The sequence below is a fragment of the Sciurus carolinensis genome, chromosome 11, assembly GCF_902686445.1.
Source record: "Sciurus carolinensis chromosome 11, mSciCar1.2, whole genome shotgun sequence".
Lineage (NCBI taxonomy): Eukaryota > Metazoa > Chordata > Mammalia > Rodentia > Sciuridae > Sciurus > Sciurus carolinensis.
The window spans coordinates 73,274,698-73,296,689 of record NC_062223.1 but is presented as its reverse complement, the minus strand read 5'-3'; the positions used below and the strand labels follow the sequence as shown (position 1 = coordinate 73,296,689).

The 21,992-nt window shown below is 36.0% G+C and overlaps 2 protein-coding genes across 2 annotated transcripts; one reads left to right on the top strand and one right to left on the bottom strand.

Moving 5' to 3' along the window:
* The first annotated feature begins 11,669 nt into the window (after positions 1-11,669).
* On the top strand, positions 11,670-12,626 carry LOC124959573 (olfactory receptor 52A1-like). Its single transcript, XM_047517980.1, has one exon. The coding sequence runs from the start codon at positions 11,676-11,678 to the stop codon at positions 12,624-12,626; it is 951 nt and encodes a 316-aa protein (XP_047373936.1). The 5' UTR covers positions 11,670-11,675.
* A 6,497-nt stretch (positions 12,627-19,123) lies between these two features.
* LOC124960426 (olfactory receptor 52M1-like) lies at positions 19,124-20,068 on the bottom strand. Its single transcript, XM_047519181.1, has one exon. It carries the CDS (start codon positions 20,066-20,068, stop codon positions 19,124-19,126), a length of 945 nt encoding a protein of 314 aa, XP_047375137.1.
* Positions 20,069-21,992: the final 1,924 nt, after the last annotated feature.

Sequence of the window (21,992 nt, the reverse complement as noted above, 5' to 3'; positions counted from 1 at the left end):
ATTTATATCATTTTTTTTCATTTCTTCCTCATGGAATATTTTTCCAAGAATGTTCTGTAGTGCCGGATTTCTTTTTGTAAATTCCTTTAGCTTTTGTTTATCATGGAAGGATTTTATTTCATTGTCAAATCTGAAGGTAAGTTTTGCTGGGTATAAGATTCTTTGTTGGCATCGTTTTCTTTCAGGGCTTAAAAAATGTTATTCCCGGCCCTTCTAGCTTTTAGGGTCTGTGTTGAGAAATCTGCTGATATCTGTTTTGGTTTCCCCGTGAATGTAATTTGATTCTTTTCTCCCACAGCCTTTAAAATTCTGTCTTTATTTTGTATGTTAGGTATTTTCATTATAATGTGCCTTGGTGTGGGTCTGTTGTAATTTTGTATATTTGGAGTCCTATAAGCCTCTTGTACTTGGTTTTCCATTTCATTCTTCAGATTTGGGAAATTTTCTGATATTTTTCATTGAATAGATTGTTCATTCCTTTGGTTTTTTTTCTCTGTACCTTCCTCAATCCCAATAATTCTTAAATTTGGCCTTTTCATGATATTCCATAATTCTTGTAAACTCTGTTCATGATTTCTTACCATCTTCTCTGTTTGGTCAACTTTGTTTTCAAGATTAAATATTTTTTCTTCAATGTCTGAGGTTCTGTCTTTCAGGTGTTCTATCCTATTGGTTATGCTTTCTATGGAGTTTTTAACTTGGTTTATTGTTTCCTTCATTTCAAGGATTTCTGTTTGTTTGTTTGTTTTTCAGTATCTAACGCTTTATTGAAATGATCTTTTGCTTCCCGCATTTGCTCTTTTAATGTTGATTGGTGCGATCATTCAAAGCCTGCATTTGCCCTTTCTCATCATTTTCTTCTCTGATCATTTTAATCATGTACATTGTGAACACCCTTTCTGATGTTTCTTCTGCCATAGTGTTATTGGATTTTATTGCTGTACCATCTGGGTTTGTTTGGGACATGTTCTTCCCTTGTTTTCTCATATTGCTCAGGTAATCGTCCCTCTAGTAGTGAAACTCTGAGATATTGCAGATTTCCTCTATTGACTTAAGTGTAGCTGTAGATTTCTAATAACTCACCTCCTAGCCTTCAGTAGCCTGAAGTCTTGGAGGAAGTTGATAATGCAGTGCTCCACAAGGAAGCTGCCCCTCTAGGAGTGGTGGCCTTCAGGTGGGGTATATTCCCTGCTAGTGGGCAGTGACACCTCTACTTGTTGACCGATGGTCAGCCAAAAGGGAACTAGACTGTGGGTCTCTGTTCTATCGCCCTGGTGGGGAAACCTTGCCCGGCAGGGAAGACTCACCTGGTGGGGAATGTCTCCTCCGAGAAGTTTCCTTCAGTCCAGATCTACCGCCTGTGCTCAGCAGCTCTCCTCTGTGATGTTCCCTGGAGTCCGGACCTACCACCTGGGCCAAGGAGCCTCGCCCTGCGAGTGAGTCTTTCGCTGGGTGACACTCCTTTGAAAAGTTACCTGTGGTCCAGTCTGGTCCTGCCACACAGGCCTGGGAGCCATGCTGGGCCACTCTACTCCATGAAGTTCCCTGCATTCTGAGACTACCACGCCGGCTGGGGAGCCTTATCCAGTGGGAGAGACTCACCAGGCAGCTCTGAGTTGGTCCCTAGTGTCTTAATACCTCCTCTTCTTGAATCCTGAGTCCTGGAGTGACATGAAATGCAGTCACCCTCTAGTCCACCATCTTGAAAACTCACTCCACTGACCTTTAACCTCTGAGAACACACACGCACGCACACACACACACACATGCACGCACACACACACACACACACACGCACACACACCAAATCTTGCTTTAGGACAGTTTACACATACCTGGATAGTCTTTGATGTGTAAACTAGATGGTCTTTGATTTTGACTATACACTATCCTGTTTTAAATTGTTGATTTTTCTTGAAGATTTTTACCTTGTTGCTCCTTTTTATGCTGGTTTTTAATCTACAAGGCCCTGGTAAAAACAGCCTCTCTATTCCACACTTTCTATTCCACTCAACAGATCTTCCCTGAGGGGCATAATTCACATAGATGATGAAGTTTCCTCAGTTGTCTCTCAAAGAACACTACCCTCTTCCAATCTCTTCTAAAGACCACAACTAGTGTCTTCAAAATTAGTGAATTATTCAATATTTTGGTGAAGGAATATGTGAATCTAAGTTGACTAAAATTCTCCTCTAACAAATGCCATTTGAAAACAAATGCCCATGACTTTGGGGCAAATAGTTCATTTCTTGGGAGCAGGAGCAGTGCGGCTAACACTGAGGATCTCCTGGGATTATGCATTAATGCACACCGGGCAACTGAAGCAAAATTAGTGTTGGGACAACAAGGCTCATAGGAGAATTTCTGAATGCAATGAAGTTGGGCTGTCTGCTAGACATAGAAGAGAACATATAATAGAGGCTTTTAAGCAAACAAATCTAGAGGATATGGAAGACACAAAAGATCAGTGTTCTCAGTATAATAGTTTATATTTCATCAAGAGCTAAATCAGAAATCTTGAAACATTCATTCCTTTAGCTCCAACATGGATCTACTGAAGGTTTTCCATGATTGTCTCCTTTGGCTATTATGACTTGTATTATAGGACCTCTAGATAACGTGGTTAAGTTGCATCAGATTTCTTTGTTGACAAGAAGATACGGTTGAATGATGCTGACCGCATGAGAGTGGTTCAATGATAGAAAAGTACAAGTCTTTCATGCTTTGTATCCAAGTTCTCTTTTGCAGGTATCAAGTTGATGATGAAGAGATAGAATACCAATTTCTATGAAATCTATCAACATGTCATATTTGAACCCTGGAACTGTAACCTTAATTGAAATTCTGGGCTACAGTACATGCCATTTGGGATTGGATTTCCTTTTTCTGCTTGTGCCTAGTGACTCTTTTGGGAAATATTATTTGAGTGATCATTATCCCATCCACATACAACTTCCTGACTGTGCTGACGTAGGACTCCGTGCAGTCATTTCTCCCAAGACGGTTCCCAAGTTTGGTTCAGATCTGGCTCTGTGTCCTTTGACGCCTGCCTAGCACAGCTATTCTTTCTGACAAGAGTTGAAATGAGAAAGCGATGTATAAGGAGTTTGCAGGGACTTTGTCCATCTACAAAATTCATGTGTCCTTGAAATGAGATGAATGTGCACTGTTTTCTGGTATGTTCTATCATACAAAATAAAACACTCCCGCCACACATGCTTACATCAGTGGTCTGTTTTTACCTCAAGAAACAAGGGAAATAAGATCAAATTTAATATAAATAAATCAACATAAGGAAATGATAATGATAGAACAGAAATCAATTAAATATGAAACAAATGATTGGGTGAAAAGCACAAACAGAACAAATTTACTGACATGAAAGAAGAAAGAGGGCATATCAGTAAATGCATTAAAACAACAATAATGGAATACTATGAATACATCTGTGCTAATGACAATCTATCCAATTGCAAGATGTAGTTTATAGTGATAATAATCAAAAACATATGGTTTGTAAGAAGCGGAATTGCATAAACCAATGGGACAGTAGAGAGAATCCAAATACAGACCACATAACTATGCTCAATTGATTTTTGAAGCAATTCCATGGAAGAGAGAAAGCCTTAATAACAAATAGTGTTGGGTAAATTAGATATCTATAGGCAAAACAAAAAACAAAAAGATAAACAATAACAACAAAATCCTCAATGTGTTTATTTAAAAATTAACTGAAAATGGTCTACAAACTTAAATGTGAAATTTAGAACTACAAACTTTTAGAAAATAATATAGGATGAAAATCATCGGAAGTCAAGGCTAAAGATATAAGGACATACCTATCAGAATGACTACAATAAAATAGTTATCACACTGAATGGTATCAAGGATGAAGAGCAACCTAATCACTTATACATTGCTGGTGGGAATGACAAATATATTCAGGAATACAGAAATTTCTTTAAATCTAAATATGCAGTTACCAAGCAAGTCAAAAAGTGCATTCTTCATCATATTCCATGGAGACATGAAGACACATGCTCACACAAAAACCTGTATATGAATGTTTACAGTGATTTTTTTTATCATAGCCTAAACTGAAGATGATCCAGACGTCTTTCAATGGATGAATAAACTGCAAAATATTCATACCATGAATATTATTGCCCTGCACAACAACCTGTACAAATTTCAGAGAATTCAGCCACCTGCAAAATGCTAATCCCAATATAATACATTACATACTATATAATTCCATTAACATGATATTCTTTAAGTGACATTGTTATAGGAATGGAGTACGAATTATTGGCACCAGGAATTAAGGAAGAATTTTTGGCAAGAGAGTAGCAGACGCAACTATATTCATACAAAAAGAAGAGCACTTAGAGATGGAAATGTTCTATATTGTCTGTACCAGCAACAATATCCTAGTGTGTTACATAGTTTTGTATATTTCTTCATATAATTTCTTATAACTACCTGTAAACCTATAATTCTCTCAAACATTTAATAAAATAATAAAATACAACTTAGATATAAAAATATCTGTGCTAGTAAAATCAACAATGTAAATAGGAGTAACACATTCTTGAAATGTATAAATTTCAAAATCAGAACAGAAGAAACATAAAATCAAAATCACTTCATTGCTATAAAGCAACTGAATCTTTTATATCAAAATTCTCACATAAATCTAAGTTGCTTTCACTTGGGAATTATATCAAATGTTTAAGCAAAATAAAATATCAATCTCAAAACAAACTCTTTCAGAAAATGTAGGTGGAATGATATAGCTCCCAGTTCATTTTATAAGGTCTTCATAGTTCTAGTTTTAAAAGCTGTTAATATTACAAAACGCATAGTGATCATGAACATGGACACAAACATGCCTAAAAAACTCTTGGAAAATGAAATCAAGAAAAAATAAAGACAAAAATGGTGTGCTAAAAAATCATCCAGGACTTCATTCATACTCGAAAGGTTGTTCCAGCATGTTACAATTAACAAAGTTTACCATTCTTCCCTGTTCTTATGTAGATGATTACATCTGCAAATAGAGATAGTTCTTTCATTTTAAACTGACTCTTCTGTTGCATAATCCAGGGCTTCAGTTATGGTTGAAGTGGTGTGATAAAGGTGAACATGCTCTCCTTGTTCTCAGTTACAAAAAGTAGTAATTCAGTTTTTCTTCTTTAAGTGTGATGTAAACTGTAGGGTTTTCCTACATGACCTTTATAATTTAAAGTACTTTCTTTTTTGATTATGATTATATTTATTTCCTTATTTTCCATCAAAACTGATTATATATTTTCCCAAAGTTTCAATAATATTTTATCTTGTTTGCATGTTTCTCTTGTTAAATCTCTTAGTGTGTTGGGTTATACTGATCAAATTTCAATTGTTGCGCGAGCCTTGCGTGCCTTGAATAAATCTTGCTTTTTGTGTTATATTCTCTAAATTCAATTTTCTAATGCACTTAAAGAATTTTTGTTTATATTCATGGAAGACTGTGGTCTGTAGCTTCTTTTCTTAGGCAGTATTTTGTCGTCCTTCTGAGTTAAATACTGGCTTCATAAAATGAGTTGAGTTTGAAATATTTCCTTCTCTTGTAAGTTCTAGATAAATTGATATTACATCTTCCTTACATGTTTTATAGGATTAGCTAATGAAATAGATATATGAATAAACACATTTCTTACATTTAAAATGAAAGCCTAATACTTAAATAGCTAAAGACCATAAACCCTCTGCACCCTGGCTGTCACTCAGAATTCATCTCTTACAAGTGAATTACCCTTGCTTATTCCTATCCAGTTACCCATGCCTTCTTATAGTTACTTAAATTCTCATGGCGTGGTCAGCCTCAGCATCTCTGCATTTTCTGTACTTATTGCCTGAAACACTTCCAGCTATCCATGAGGCATAAGGTTCATATCCTACTTTCAAACCCATCATTGTAATTCACCTGTTCTCTAATCCCTGTGCATTCTCACCAGACTACTACATATGTAAGCTATATGCCTAGAAACATACATGCATATACATGTAAACAGTATATATGTCAACAATTATCAACAGTGATTTTGATATCCATAACCAGATCCATGTATGTATGTATACGTAATTATTTATTTAGAGAGAGACAGACACAAGGAAACAGAGAACAGAGCTATTTCTATAGTTCCAATCCCCATCACTAGAGGAACTCAATAAACATTTTTAAAATTAATCCATGCACAAAGGAATGATGAGAAAGTTAAAGGACTGAACATTTGAGAATGTTGGCATAAGTGAAATGTAATAATCTCAAAGTTAGATGTTAATTCTATAAAAATTATGAACATTTAATTCTGTGTACACAAAAAAGTACTTGCTTAGGTTGTTTGTTGAGAAACATGGGTAACCTCAACAAGGTGAAGAAGATTTAATAGACACAAAGAAACAACACAACTGCATGTAAGATGAGTAATGGGAGATGAGAAAAAGAAAATTAGGGTAGCCTATTTCAAACCTTTGCTTTGTGAAAGGAGTGAGATAGTTCTCTAGAGTTCTTTTAGCCACATAAATATGCACAATCTATATGTATCTGATAAAAATAAGAAAAATTGGTATACAATTCAGCTTATCATAGAGCAAAAACTGTTCCTCCATTCTTAGATATTTGGAACAGACTCAGTATTCCTGAAAGAAAAATTCTGGGTAAATATCAAAAAGTAAATAGATGCTCTATTTATATAAAACTGAACATGTTTCTCTGTAGAGGTAAGGGACAAACAGCTAGGAAATATTTGAAGATACATGATAAAAGAAAGCTGATGGGGAACTTATCACAAAGTAATTGATAAAGAGAACAAATAAAGAATGTTGAATAAGGAAGATATATCACATGGGGACACAATGAAAATCAGATATTTGCAAGAATAGGTTTTAAAAGCTAGGTGCATTGGAAAACGAATGTAATAAATTTTAGAGCTGCTTTGATCAGAGATCCAGTGGGGGAAAAACAATGAAAAATAAGGGAACAAAAATATGAAGATACTTTATAAATCCCTTTTACTTCTATTGAATATGGATGTATAAGATGTATATTTATCTGGAACAAAATCATAGATTTCTTGCAGTGTTTTAAAAGTCTTATCCTAAAAGTAGTAAATAACATATCACCTGATGATGGGATTTATGAAGTTGATTCACATCAATTTAAAACTTTAATTGTAGTCAATACCATACTATATTATGTCATATTATCAACTAACACACAAAGACCTGCATCTAGCAGTTAAGAAGAAAAACATAAATAAAGCAACATGATATTGCACATAATTAATGGCATTTGATGGAAAGGAAATGTATTACACACTAATTTTGCATTTAGAATAACAATATCATACTTGAAATATTCAAGATTCTGTGAAACTCATCACATAGAGATATTGAGAAGAATAGTCTGATAGTAGAATTGCATAAGTGTTCACTGTAAGGTTTCATGAATATTGCCAGTGAGGAGATACAAAGCAGTGTCAAAATGGAACAAAAACAGAGAATGGTACATTCTCAAATTGGTCTAAGCAATAGAGAAAATCTGCAATATCTTTCTACTAAGGAAATGAAAGTGTGAAAATGTCATTTTTGAAATACTATAATTTTAAAAAGCACTACAATGATTTTGGTGAATTTTATTAGTAATAGTGATATCAATAGTAACAGTAGTAGTTGTAGCTGTATGAATCACAGAACATATTTACAAAGAAGGGTGGTATTTTTTGTTTCCTTAAGCTATAAACTCAGTCATAAATCAGAAAATTAGGGGAAAAAATGACTGTATTTTGTCTTTCTACAAATTCTCCATTTCTCAGATTTTCTTTTTCCACATGTTAAATGATCTCAGCTGAATCAAGCAGTAAATGTGACCTCTGGTTTCCTATTTTCTTGTTTTCGCTGGGAACTTTTCATGAGGTAACAGTATTTTCTGGCTATTTACTCTCAAGCAATGAATATATTTCTTCTGCACAATACAAATGATTCCCAGAGGTGTAATGACCCCTCTAAGGGCCAGATCTACAGCATCAATCTGGGATCAACTCAGATTCAAAGCAAAGCCAAAAAATGAATAAATAAATAAATAAGAAGCAGCAGCAACTGAAGGTAGATGATGAAAGTCACTTAGTTATTAATACCTTTCCATACCCATGATCTGTCAGAAATGATGTGGTCCATTGTCCTTACATTCCAGCTAGCAATCTGTTTATCTGGGTGAGTATCTTCTCCATGTCTTGGTACCTGTACATAGCTAAGGATTTCTAATTGTAGCAATTTTAAGAGGATGAAGAAAAATCAAATCAGATGATCTTAATCCTGTATCTCTTAGTAACAAACTTGCCTTTGGCATAATTATTTTCTTAATCTGGCCTTGATTTTTTTGTTTGTTTGTTTGTTTGTTTCATCAACAATATGTGAGACAGACTAGATTCATGTCATTTAAAGATGGAAGGGATGTAAAGGTGATTTAATAACATCTTTTTAGCCATATGTGAAGAAAACCTTATGGACATGCTCCCGTTAATAGCAACAGAAGCAAGATAAGAACAAGATTTGCAAGATCCTCTTCTAATTTTCACCTACTAAGTAGTTCTAAATCTATTAAAATTTTTCAAATATGAAAAGATAATCTTTGGTTTGTGTGTGTGTGTGTGTGTGTGTGTGTGTGTGTGTGTGTAGCTTTAGCAGGGAGTTTGTAAAGATGTGAAGAGATGGTCAAAGATAGAAGGATCCCGTTGTCATTGATAGCTTTGTTCCTTGGGCCACAATGACCACAGTTCATCTTTGATCCCCTGAAAGTCAGTCTTTTCTGTATCATGAATATTAAAATCTCATAATTTTTTCTTGTCTCCTATGATTTATCTTCGCTCACATAAGAAACCTTCCAATTCCTTTCTCCTTTTCCATTCAGAGAAAGATAATGACATTTTCTGATCCCATTATCACATAAAGCTAAGAGACACATAATGAATGCCTTTGCTGTCACAGAAACATTTTAATGCTTTTAAAAAATTTGTGTTCCTATTCACTCAATTCTCATCTGCCTCGTAAAACTTTAAACGTGGCTATGCTTATTTCTCAGGTGGTGTGTCCAAAGCTAGTTTAAATCAGTGATTTTATCAAGGAATATATGTGAATGGGATGATATTTTTATGTTGCAAAAATAATCATTTTTCTGCTTATATGAATGACCAATCACACTGACCTGGCTGAGCAGTCATTCAGGTCCAGAAAATTAATCTTCTAATGGAATTTAATTTTTTCTTGAGACAAGTTCCTCATTTCTGTATTTTGTTCTACATTTCTTCAAGGTAGCAGTGCCCTTCTGTCTTCATGTAAGTTCTCCACAGGTTTAGCGAACATTACCTACCAGATATTGGATATTGTACTTTCCCAAACTTTGTCCTGAGACTCTCATATACAGCTCATTGAGTCCTCTCAATAATGCATGGTGAAGTGATTTAGACTCCCATTTATGTGTGAGGCAAACAGTAGATCTGGAATTGAATGATAATTTATATTTCTAAATTCACATTCCATGATTTTATACACAACATTTACAGAAGAAAATTAATGTGATTGTTATATTATTGTGTGTTATGGCAAGACTGGAGCTAATGTACTTTTATCCTAGCTATCAGGCAAGTTATACACAATGATTTCAGATATATTTGCCATCTGTAGCTCCACTAGGCTTCACCTTTTGCAGCTCATGTCACTTAAACAAGCTGTGTTCATTGTTATCAAAAATCACCTTTAGGACTTCACCACTTCTTAAACATAACCTCTACTTATAATGGTCATCAAAAGGATTTTCTTCAAACAAAATTTATAATGTCTTATATCTCTATCTCTTTATTTTCTTGGCCATAGCCTATTGATATCTGCAGATACAGGGTTATTTAACAAGACCTCCTACTCTCCATCAACTACTAAAACATTTTATAATTTTTATGTTGGGGAATTTTTCATTATACTCACATATGTATTCCTACTTACTGTAAATCATTCTATTATTTTCCAAAATTTTACAAAAGTAACCTCTTCAGTTTTATTTTAATAAAAATATAAAATTCTATTCTGAGTGATATTCACTATTCAATATATCTTTTTTTGTGGGGGAGTGGGGACTGGGAATTGAACTCAGGGGCACTCAATCACTTAATCACATCCCCAGCCTTATTTTGTATTTTCTTTAGAGACAAGGTTTCACTGAGCTGCTTAGTGCCTCACTTTTGCTGAGGCTGGCTTTGAACTCAGGATCCTCCTGCCTCAGCCTCCCAAGCCACTGGGATTATAGGCTTGCAACACTGCAGCCAGTTCAATCAATATATCCTGTTATGATACAATCATAAGGAAGATGGAATAAGATGTTTGCATGAGTTTTAGCTTGCAAAATGGCTAATGAAAACAATTAAATGAGAGGTTATATAAGGTTGCTTTAAACTTTAGTTAGAAGTTTGCAAGAGAACATGAAAATTATAAAAACATCAGATATTTCGGCAGGTGTGAAGTGGGACAATATATTCAAAGGTGTCAAAATTATATTCGCTGCTAACTGGTAAAAATAAAATGAAAACAGGAACCTAAGATAGGTTGAGCTCCATTATAAAGAGCAGAGCACTACACTTTTTCATCTGAGGCACAGTAATATCAAAATATTTAAGCTACAGAGGTTATCCAACAGGCTAAGTGTGAGTTGCCATCCTATCTGAATTTATGATTCTTTGTTAGTCAATAAATTTCTTATCTATTTATTCAACTTGCTGCCTCCTCTAATATCTGTGAATACTTGCTTCGCCTTCCACCCTATTATTTGTACATTGATGAACTGGAATGAACTCAATGACTGTAACAAGCTCAAGAGCTACTAGTAAAAGAATAACTCCTATATAAGGCCTACAAGAGCCTGGAGAACTGACACACATGTAGGTAAAGCAATCAATAATGTTAAAAGAACAACACTCCTTATTCCCTGATCTGAGAAGCAATTCCTAAGATGTGGGAGAAGGTATTGTTCACCCCAATCCAGAGAACATGGGAAAACCAGGCAAGGCTAAAAATGCCTGAAGATTCTGAGCTTTGAGTGAATGGGAGAAGGTTATGAGATTGAGAATCTGTACTATGACTTCAAGTGTTGCAAGGAATTTAACCTAATTTGAAATGTGTCTGGAGTTTGGAGATGGATATGGACAAGAAGTTAAAATTGCCTTCTGTGACATATTTGAGAAGACTTCAAAGCTTAGTAGAATCAATGATTTTTGAATTATAGTTTTCATTTAGACAATTTCCAGCAGACGAACACTGGATCACATTTTTCACCCACAAATATCCACAATGACTTTTTATTAGTGCATGTTAATTATGAAGAATAATGGGTTTCATTGTGGTATATTTGTCAATGCATGGACCAATGCACATACACATTGGCTTTTTAAAACAATATCCAAGAGCACTAATCTAATGTTGACCTAAATTAATGCCCAAAGATTTAAAGTCCAGTGGTTGCATTTCCATCTATGTTTATCATGTTCCTAGAGGGAAATATAACAGAGTGCCCTTCTTTCTTTCCATTCATGTTTTTTCTCTAATAGGTAAGAGAATAAGTGATGATTAGTAGACTTACCAGCCTCATGGGATCCACCAACATGTCACATCTGAACCCAAAGATAGTGATCCTGATTGGTATCCCTGGACTACAGCGTATGCAGTTTTGGATTGGATTTCCTTTCCTTGGCGTGTGCCTGGTGGCTCTGCTGGGGAACACCTTCTTGCTAATCATTATCCCTATAGAACGCCGTCTACACCAACCAATGTACATCTTCCTGGCAGTATTGTCAGCAACTGACCTGGGTCTCTGTGTGGCCATTGCTCCTAAGATGTTGGCCATCTTCTGGTTTGATTCTTACTCCATGGCCTTCAATGCTTGCCTCACCCAGCTCTTCTTCATTCATGCCTTGCAGGGCATGGAGTCTGGCATCCTGTTGGCCATGGCCTTTGACCGCTATGTTGCCATCTGTGATCCTTTGCGCCACACATCCATTCTCACAACTTCCTTTCTAATTCGAGTGGTGCTGATGGTGGCAATTCGAGCAACAGTGCTTGTTGGTATTTTACCCATTCTACTCAAACGACTGAAATTTTTCCACTCTGTGGTTATTGCCCATTCTTACTGTGAGCACATGGCTGTAGTCAAGTTGGCTGCAGAAGATGTCCAAATTAACAAATCATATGGGCTCTTCGTGGCTTTTGCAATTCTAGGTTTTGACATGATCTTTGTCTTCATCTCCTATATTTTGATTTTTCAAGTTGTTTTTTATCTTCCCCAGAAAGAGGCACAGATTAAAGCATTCAACACATGTACCGCTCATATTATTGTCTTCCTGGAATTTTATATCCTTGCCTTTTTTTCTTTCTTCAGTCACCGTTTTGGTCATGTATTACCCTATGTCCACATCCTCTTGTCCACCATCTATCTGCTTGTGCCCCCTGCCCTCAACCCCATTGTCTATGGTGTGAAGACCAAGGAGATCCGCAGGAGGGTTGCTCAGATGTTTGTTCTGAAATCTGGCACCCAGCAATGATCCAACAGGTAATTCGTGAGAGGAAAAATATAAATGTGCCTGTTTAAAGCGAAAACTCCTGTGTCAAATGTGGCTATATCTGTGAGCTTTTTACAATATCCCCTAAAAATTTATATTCCAAAGATGAATGGTCAGAACAGAAGATAAACCTGGGAAAAAAGTTTGTGTATATCTCATAAATTATCATCCCTACATCTACCCCTTTTTCTTCTCTTATCTTGCTTTTTTTTCTTTTTCCTTCCATTCTTATTTCCTCTTTTTTTCCCTTCCTATTTATATATCTATTGAGACCTTCTCTAATGTTAAAGGCAGTTTATGTTTTGAATGTACAACAGTGACAAGAACATAATCTATGATTCTGTAGTGATGATGTAAGAATATTGGACATATGTATTTTAATTTTAGTTAGGCTATAGTAATTAAAAAGCAGATTTAATTTCACTAAGAGGAGCAACTAAACTAAAGTTTAGAGGAGATAGAAGACCTTGTATAGATTCATAGGAAGTGTGATATTTGAATAAAAAATTTTATTAAGATGATGAAATATTATTTACCATTATTTCAATTAGGTTTTTAAATAGCTGTCATTAGATCTCCCATAGATATATAAATATATGTTGATCTGACATTCTTACACATGCAAACCAAGAAAAACAGGTTCATTTCTTCATCAGTGATCAAAACATACAAATCATTCTATCTAGGGGATTATGTATTAATATTCCAATTATCTGACATTCAGTTTTATTTTCCTGCAAAAATGAAGTCATTTAACTTCTCAGGCCAGAATTGCTTCTGATGACCTTGGATGAAGCCCATTATCCACCTTTGTGTTGAAACTCACAGTAAACTTATTTTTTTACCAAAAGGTCATTTAGAAATAATTTTAAGAGTTTTAAGACATAATCAATTAAATGAATGAAAGATCATAATAAGAAACCCATGACATTGTCTTTTCACATGTTCTTATCCCTGTAGATCAAAAGGATTTAGAAGCTGGTGAAGAAAATCCAAGACACTGAAGTTTAACCAAATCCCCCTTAGCCCCCTTGTCATGTCGGCCCTTCCTCTCCAGGGCCTCTGTTACTGGAGAATGAATACACCACCATGACTACCACCACATGAACACTATAGCAACTCATCTGGTCTCTCCACTCACTATAGCATTATTTCTTCCCTTTTGATGGTAATGTTACTGACTTATAATCTAGAAAAGGAAGGGAAGATCAAAGTTCCCCTTATGGTCTCAATCTAAAACAGTGGATTAATGACCAGAGTATCCTATCAAGTGTTCACACAAAGCAAACCAAAGCAAGAATTTTGGTGTAAATAGCACATTTGGGAAATGGATTCAAGAGAAATCTTGTGGAAGCAGGAGCAAGCAAGACTAATGGGATAAAGCCAAAAAAATATCTACTACTGAACAGGTAACTGCTGTGGATTATCAGAGCTCTCTTTTGCTAGGGATACTTGGAAAAAATGTAAGAAATGCAACTCCAAATTGGCCTAATGAGTAGCTAGAAATATGAGATATTTATTCATTGATCCCATCCTTAATTGTTAGATGGCATATCCCAGGGTATCACATTCCCGATGCTTCTCATACATTGCAGTTGGGTAGATCTTACTCTTACTCCCATACTAGAGAAAGGCCTTACACAAAGAGTTATGGGAAGTCATTGGCATGACCAAGAACTTTCCACAAACAAATTCTAAAGTAGTCTGAGAGGATATGAACAATCCCTAAAAATGCACCAAAAAATAAGTATTTAATAGGAAAGCATGCTAAAAAATATGGAGTCAGAAGGAGTTCTATTCTTTCAACTTCCTTCAGCATCTCACAGAGAAGATGACAGGGTAGAAGTGGATACTATTGGATACCTTGTAGATTGGCAAAGAATTCCCATTCCCTGTGAAATTATCTTTCTAAAAGAATTAATATTTTGGAATCAGATACTAAAAAGTCTAAGATTTGTGTTAAGCAATCTAAATTAAAGTACCAACTGTTTAGAAGGGTAAGAGAAACACTATATTTCTAATGGAGACCTTGTAGGTAACCAGATTCAGTGGAAAGTGGTGTTTTGTTATAGTATTTTTATTTTATTTTATTTTATTTTATTTTTACTGAAAGTCATGGGACAGCCTTAGTTTTCCAGGGAGATAAGATAGGATCTTTATTTTTGTAATCTTGCCTGAAATACTAAGTCATATTCTTATCTTGGGCTGATACTTTATGGAAATAGAATTCCATTTATACCCTTTTGCTAGAACGATACATAAGTAATAGACCAAGGGAGTTAGATTTCCTAATAATATAAAGTAATCCTCTTTGAACAAAAGAATAGAATGCACTGGTGAAGGAAAATTTCAGTCTTCCTGCCATTGTCTGATATACAAAATTGATTCGTCTGTTTCTCCACTTACCATTTATTCATTTTATTTGACACAGATTATCTTAACTCAATATTTGTTAACGGATATCATATGAAAGGGATAAGAACTCATGTAGGCAGAAAGGGATCTATGGCACAGTGGATTTTGCACTGTTTTTCATAACAGTGTCTTCCAAACTACATGTTATTCTGCAATGAAACCATCAGGAAAGGAGTCTACTTCCCAGTTTCTGAATAGGAACAGATTCTTTAATTGCTTTCAGCAGTAGAACACTGTGGAAATGATGCTAAGAGTTTTGTATGTTGGGCAATAGCTGGTCTAGCATTTCCACTTTTTACCTACTGAAGTCCTGGAAGAAAGCAAGGCTAATATAAAGGAGAAACAATGGCAAGGAATTCAAAGGACCCAGGCTTGTCAGTGATGATACCATACTGAATATGTATCCTTTTTGGACACTTAGGTGATTCCGGGTTCAGTCCCCTCCCATCATGCAAGCACGTGAGCAACCACAGAGAGAACATTCATTTGAGCACAGCCACCCCATATTCTAACTCTGCAGTTGTTTATACTTCTGAAAAGGATAAACGTAATAACTGAGGAGACTCTATTCAAGGAACACATTGGTCAACTGAAGGTAAAAGAACATCTTTTAAATAAAACTCAGAAATAACAGCTGAAGACACTTCACTATGAGAAATTCCTCAATGGAGAGGAAAATCAGCTAAAACAAAATGATTCTTCCTACCCTCCCTCCTTGTTCCCTTCTGTTCCTCCCTATTTCATCCCTTCTTTCCTTCCCTCCTTTCATCTCTTATTCTTTTATTTTAGTGAATGGGCCAAATGTATGAGTCTGTGTATTTTTATGATATTTCTGTTATATGAAAGAAAAGCTATTTTAAAATGAGACTTGCCCATTCATTGTATAAACATTTATCAAACTTACATGCCACAGGGATTCCAGATTCTATGAAAATAAGAACAGACAAAATATTCATAATTCAAGGAGAATATTTTATACTGTGTGATATAGGTCATGAATGAAGAAGAAATGTGTGGCATTGGGGATCATTGAAAAGGTAAATAAAGACAGGCATGGTGGTGAATGCCTGTAATTCCAAAAATGTGAGGGCTAGTGTGGGAGCAATAATAAATAGAGGCAGGAGGATTGTAAGTTTGAAGTCAGCCTCAGTAACTTAGTAAAACACTATCTTAAAATAAGAAATATGAAACGAAAAGAACTGGGTATAGCTCAGTGGCAAAATGTGCCTGGGTTAAATCCTGAGTATTAAAAATAAGAGAGAAAACAATGCTGAATGAGGAAAAAGAAGATGGATGAGGACAAGGAAGACTGGAAAAGTATATACAGGACCCATGAGTCCTAAAAAATGAAGTTGGATAAGAGGATGGGGTAACAACATTGGGAGAAAGATTGTCAATTTATTTGAGCAAATTTATGTATCTGGAAAGTAGCATATGCAGACTGTGAAAAGATTAATAGTGGTGTATACATTTGTTAGTACACTTTAATATGCATGTCTAATATATATAATATGCAAATTTGTGTATCTGCATGCATATCTCTGCTGAAGTGCATGAATATACTGAAATACAAGTAGGAAAGCATGAGAGAAAGAGAGACAGAGCCAACAGATTATTTTTAGATTAAAAAAAAAAGAAACTGAATAATACCTTTAAGTTCATGTCTTATAAAATTGATTTAAAATTATAAAAGGTATTATTTATATTTTCAAATGGAAAACAAATTAAACTACAAATATTTAAAAATGATTTAGAAATATGTGTAGGAGAGAAAAATATGTATTTGTGCATGTTTGTGTGGGTAAGTATCATCCATATTTATGTGTGCTCAGGTGGATCTCGGGATATCTAAACTAAGGGCATTAGAGACGGGAGAATGGGTGTAATATACATATATAGCTCCCATAATGTAACTTAAAAAAAAACAAAAAACAAAAAAAAAACTAAGGATTTAAAGCCTGTGAAAAAACGGAATTTGGGGGAATGGCCTTACCCTTAACAAAATGTCACTTTAGGAACAATGGCAAGACTGGAATCTAAGAAATGGAAAGGGGTTGGTTGATATGTGAAGGCAGGCAGTAAGGACAGCTCTTGAAAGAAGTGTCTCCTAAGGTGAGGAGGATTTTTAACTAAGAAAGACTGAGAGAAATGGCTTCCAAATATCAGAAGTACAGCTAGATTAGTAAGCATTGTGAATCTTTTGGAAGCAAAGAGGTAATGTTGGGTTGGATTGATGCCTGTCCTGTGTTTTGTTGAGAAAAGAACCCTTGGCTCTATTCACACTGTTGTCCAGACATGCAATGACTATACTATGGAGTTCACACTCAACCTTGAGGAATAGGATGCTGAGGATTTTAAGCGGATGAAAGGAGGTGTTTGTTTGAGAAAGATGACTTCAGTTTCATTACTAGCAATTTGAAATAGAAGTTAGAGCTAAGAAGGTTAAAACTTTTTAGTAATGCATACAAATGTGAGGTAGAAAAAAGGTAGTGGAAATGTACAGGGACACCTTGGTGGTGGGTTGAGTAAAGAAACAGAAATAAAAATAATTAAGTAATTTCAAGGTTGCAAGTTGAAGTTGGCTCAAATCAAATTGCCCCCAAACCCTGATTCTTGGGATCAAGTCAGAAAGTTTTCAGACATGTCCCTCAGAGTAACAGGAATAAATTTATTGAAGCGATAGGAAAAGGGAATGGGGGCACCCTCAAGGAAGAGAGTGGGTCCTCTCAGAGAAGAGAAGGACAATATGCTTCTCATAATACTCCAGTTTTATGGGGGATTCAAGAGAAGTTTCCAAAGAGTCTTGCCCATTTTCACCTCCTGACTTTTGATTGATGGAAAGATGACATTAGACTTTCAAGTCCCACTGTCATGACAACTCTAGTTCAAATTGGCCCATGCTGAGGAGTTCTATTAGGAGGAATTATCCTTATCTCCCTGAGTTTTAGGATCTGGTCAATGAAAAGGATCACGAAATTCTCCCCCTCCAGGGTAACTTAGGTTTCTCATATTTCTTATTATTTCGGGCCTGCATTTCTCCTGCAGATGATAATTAGTTTGCTGAGGAGTATGACATAGCCTGTCCACTTAAGGCAGACTGGATGCACATAAATCACTTCTTTGAAAAGAAAGCATGTGGGAGTCAGCACATTGGGTCCATTTAATAGAAATAGTCCCTCATGTTCCAATCACCTCCTATCAAAATGACAAATATAGGGAGTACAGAAGGCCTTAGGGTTGGCAAGGAGATGAAGAGCTTACTTTGTGTACTATACAGTACTGCCATCCACAGGTACGGTATTATATGGTATGTGTCTGCTAAGGGGTAGACCTCATATAAAATATATTTACCACAATAAAATAACATTTTAAAGAGAGTTTACTATGGAAAACATTAAATTAAAGATGCTTATAAAAAGTAGTTCATAAGTTGTAATTTTCTTTCTGGAGCATGATCATAATTCTTGATTTGTGACACAGATTTGTCCTTGATATAGTAATTAAAAGCTACTGCTTTGAAAACGTTAGTGGAAACCGTTGAAGTGGTTCTCATGGGAAGTAGAAAGGAAGTAGTGGTATTTAATGGAGTTGAAGGAAGGAGATAGAAAGGAATCCACGCTTCCACTTTTGTTTCCAGGGCAGAGTAGTTGACTGGAAAGTTTGGAATGTTTTACACTTCATTTTTATGGAGTGGTCTTTATTACACATGGAAAAAAACCTTAATTGGTGACCCATTACACTAAAAAAAAAAAAAAAAAAAAAAAAAGCCTTAGTTGGAACCCATTAATTATATTATCTTATTCAGTTGGTACCACCAAGGAGGAAGAGATTTGCTCATTGTTCATTAAGTTCTAAATAAGTTCAAGAGCACACAATAAATATCATAGCTATTAGTTTCATAGTATAAGGAATTAACATAATATGCACTCATTGTTTCCCAACAAAATCCAATGAAGTATCTGATTTCCACTGAAAAAAAAAATTAATGTCAGTTATAAGAAAGTTATTATTTAATTTGTACCCTTCTTGATCTGTTACTATCTTTGCAAACAATTTCAGTGTTATCAGGAAAGTTTTGCCCTTAGAGAACTAAGAACATGCTCTCGAATTTTCTTTGTCCTAATACCATAAACAATGGGGTTAAGGAAGGGGGGTACCAGAAGGTACATATTTGCAATGAAGATGTGAATCTGAGGGGCCACATTGTGTCCAAAGCGGTGAGTCAGGAAAGTAAAGCCAGCAGTGGAGTAGAAAACAAAGATGACACAGACATGGGAACCACACGTGCCAAGAGCTTTAAGACTGGCTTCTCGTGAGGGAAGATGGAAGACTGTGCGGAGGATTAGAGCATAAGAGAAGGCAATGAAGAAACAATCGCAGGAGCCAATCACAAATGCTACACTGAGGCTGTAGCGCTTGGTGGCTCCTATGTCCACACACGCCAGCTTCACCACAGCCATGAACTCACAGTAGGTGTGTGCAATGATCCGGGTTCTGCAGTAGGGGAGCTGCTTGAGCAGGACGGGATGCGGGGAAAAGAAGGCCACGCCCCGCACGACCACGGCAGCGCCCATTTTGGCAATGCGACTGTGGGTGAGAACCGTGGCGTGGCGCAGAGGGTCGCAGATAGCCACGTACCGGTCAATGGCCATGGCCAAGAAGAAGCCCGATTCCATGGCAGTAAAGCTGTGGATGAAGAACATTTGAGCCAGGCAAGCATCAAAGGCAATGTCATGGGCTCCCAGCCAGAAGAGACAGAGCATGCGCGGCAGCGTGGACGTGGACAGCACCAGGTCGGTCACCGACAGCATGCACAGGAAGAGGAACATGGGCTCGTGGAGGCTTCGCTCTGCCCTGACCACGGCCAGGATGGTCACGTTCCCCACCACAGCCACCATGTACATGGAGCAGAAGGGAATCCCGATCCAGACGTGCAGGTGCTCTAGCCCTGGGATGCCCATCAGCACGAAGCTGTTTGGAGATACTTCAGACTTATTGTCTGGTCCCATGGTGCAGCTGCCCTGTGTTTTCTGTGGAGGAGTCTTCCCGGTTAGAGCAAAAGTGTTCTGTGAAGGTCATTCCAACAAATCTGCAAACAAATGAAAAACACGACTGGGGCTGGGGGCAGAGCATTTGCCTAGCATGTGTGAGGCACTGGATTCAATTGTTGGGACGGCATAAAAATAATGAAGGCATTCTGTCCATATACAACTACAAAAAAATTAGAAAAGAAAAACACGTCTGGAAGACCCCAAAACATCACATTAGAAAGCTTTCTGAATTAAGAGTGAAAAAAAAGCAAATCCTCAGTGACACTAAGAAAAACCATGCAGCCAGACAGAAAGCACTAGTTGCAAAATAAGTCGAAAAATCTCATGAATTTGTTTAAAAATCCTTGCTGATTATTTGTGAATAATAAAATAAAAGTGAATAGTTCTCTGAATTTAGTTTGTTATTAATCATAAGCCAAATTAGCTTTTGATATAAGATTTTGTAAATGAAAAGTGTGTTAGAAATCATCTATCCCAATTTCTTTTTGGAGGGTGGGGTTGTTTACCAGGGATTGAACTCAGGGGCACTGGACCACAGAGCCACATCTCCAGCCCTTTTTTGTATTTTATTTAGAGACAGGGTCTCACTGAGCTACTTAGCGCCTTGCTTTTGCTAGATTGACTTTGAACTCAAGGTCCTCCTGCCTCAACCTTCAGAGCCACTGGGATTATAGGCATATGCCACTATGCTGGGCCAATTTCTTATCTTTTTTTTATCATTCTGAAAGACAATTTTCTGACACCTGAGCACTTTCAGGTAGAGGATCCATTGCATATTTGTTTTTCCTAATACTTCTCAGAAGCTATACACAGACCCTTGAGTCAGTATTGGCCAGAAAACCTCTGGAGCTCCACAGTCTTAATGGATTTTGTGTGGCAACAGTTGAGCATAACATGCAAGTTTCTACCAAATTCTTTTTCAAGTGAAAATACTCACTTATTTTATGTTTTATTTTCCGAAATCTGACTTGCCTACCTACACTCTTCTATATTCTCCAGTGTATCGTTTCTTAAATTTCATTATGTGTATCTGACCATGTTAGTCACACCCAAGACTTACTTACCTAGTACTTCTTTTGATAACTGCATTGTTGGCATAATCACAGGTCATATCATTTATATGCAAAATAAAGAAAGAAAATTGATATATAGTTGTTCCTAACATGAAAAGAACACTGTCCTTGGACCTTCACATGTGTCAATTTTTTCTAAAAGGTGTGTATGTAAGCTGGATATTGTTTTTCAAATGTACCAATTCAAATAGCAACCCGGAATGCTACAGAAAAGGTATAGCATCACAGTGACTGAGAAACAAGGACTTTAACACAATACATCACTTCAGAGTTCATGTTGTTTTCATTTTGCCAAAAATAATATTTTCTGTGACAGATGTTAAGTGTATAGTCACCTATAAACTTCTGATAGTTTACATTACTTCAAGTCACTTTCCTGAAGATGATTTTAAGCGAATGTTTAAACTTTGGCTTTATTTTGCTTGCATAGGTGAATATGACACAATGAACCCTATTATTCTGTATAATTAATGTGCACTAACTCAAACAGGAAAAAAAATCAGCTTTTGCTCTTTGACTTGACATTCTATTATGTAATGCATTGAAATTAATTTTGGGGTATTTATCTCTCTTTAGATCTTTAATTCTGTCAGAATTGTCTGCTGATTTTGTAGCTATGTGTTCTTTATCTACGTAAAAATAATTAGAATATAATTTTGAAAAAGTTTTGGTCAGTTTCAGGCTCATTTATATCTTCACAAAAATTAGGTTTATTCTTAAGAGCACACTGTATATGCTATTGGTTAATTATAAATATTTTGAGTTTAATAATAATAAAGTTATAAGTAGTGAATTCTTTTTACCCCACT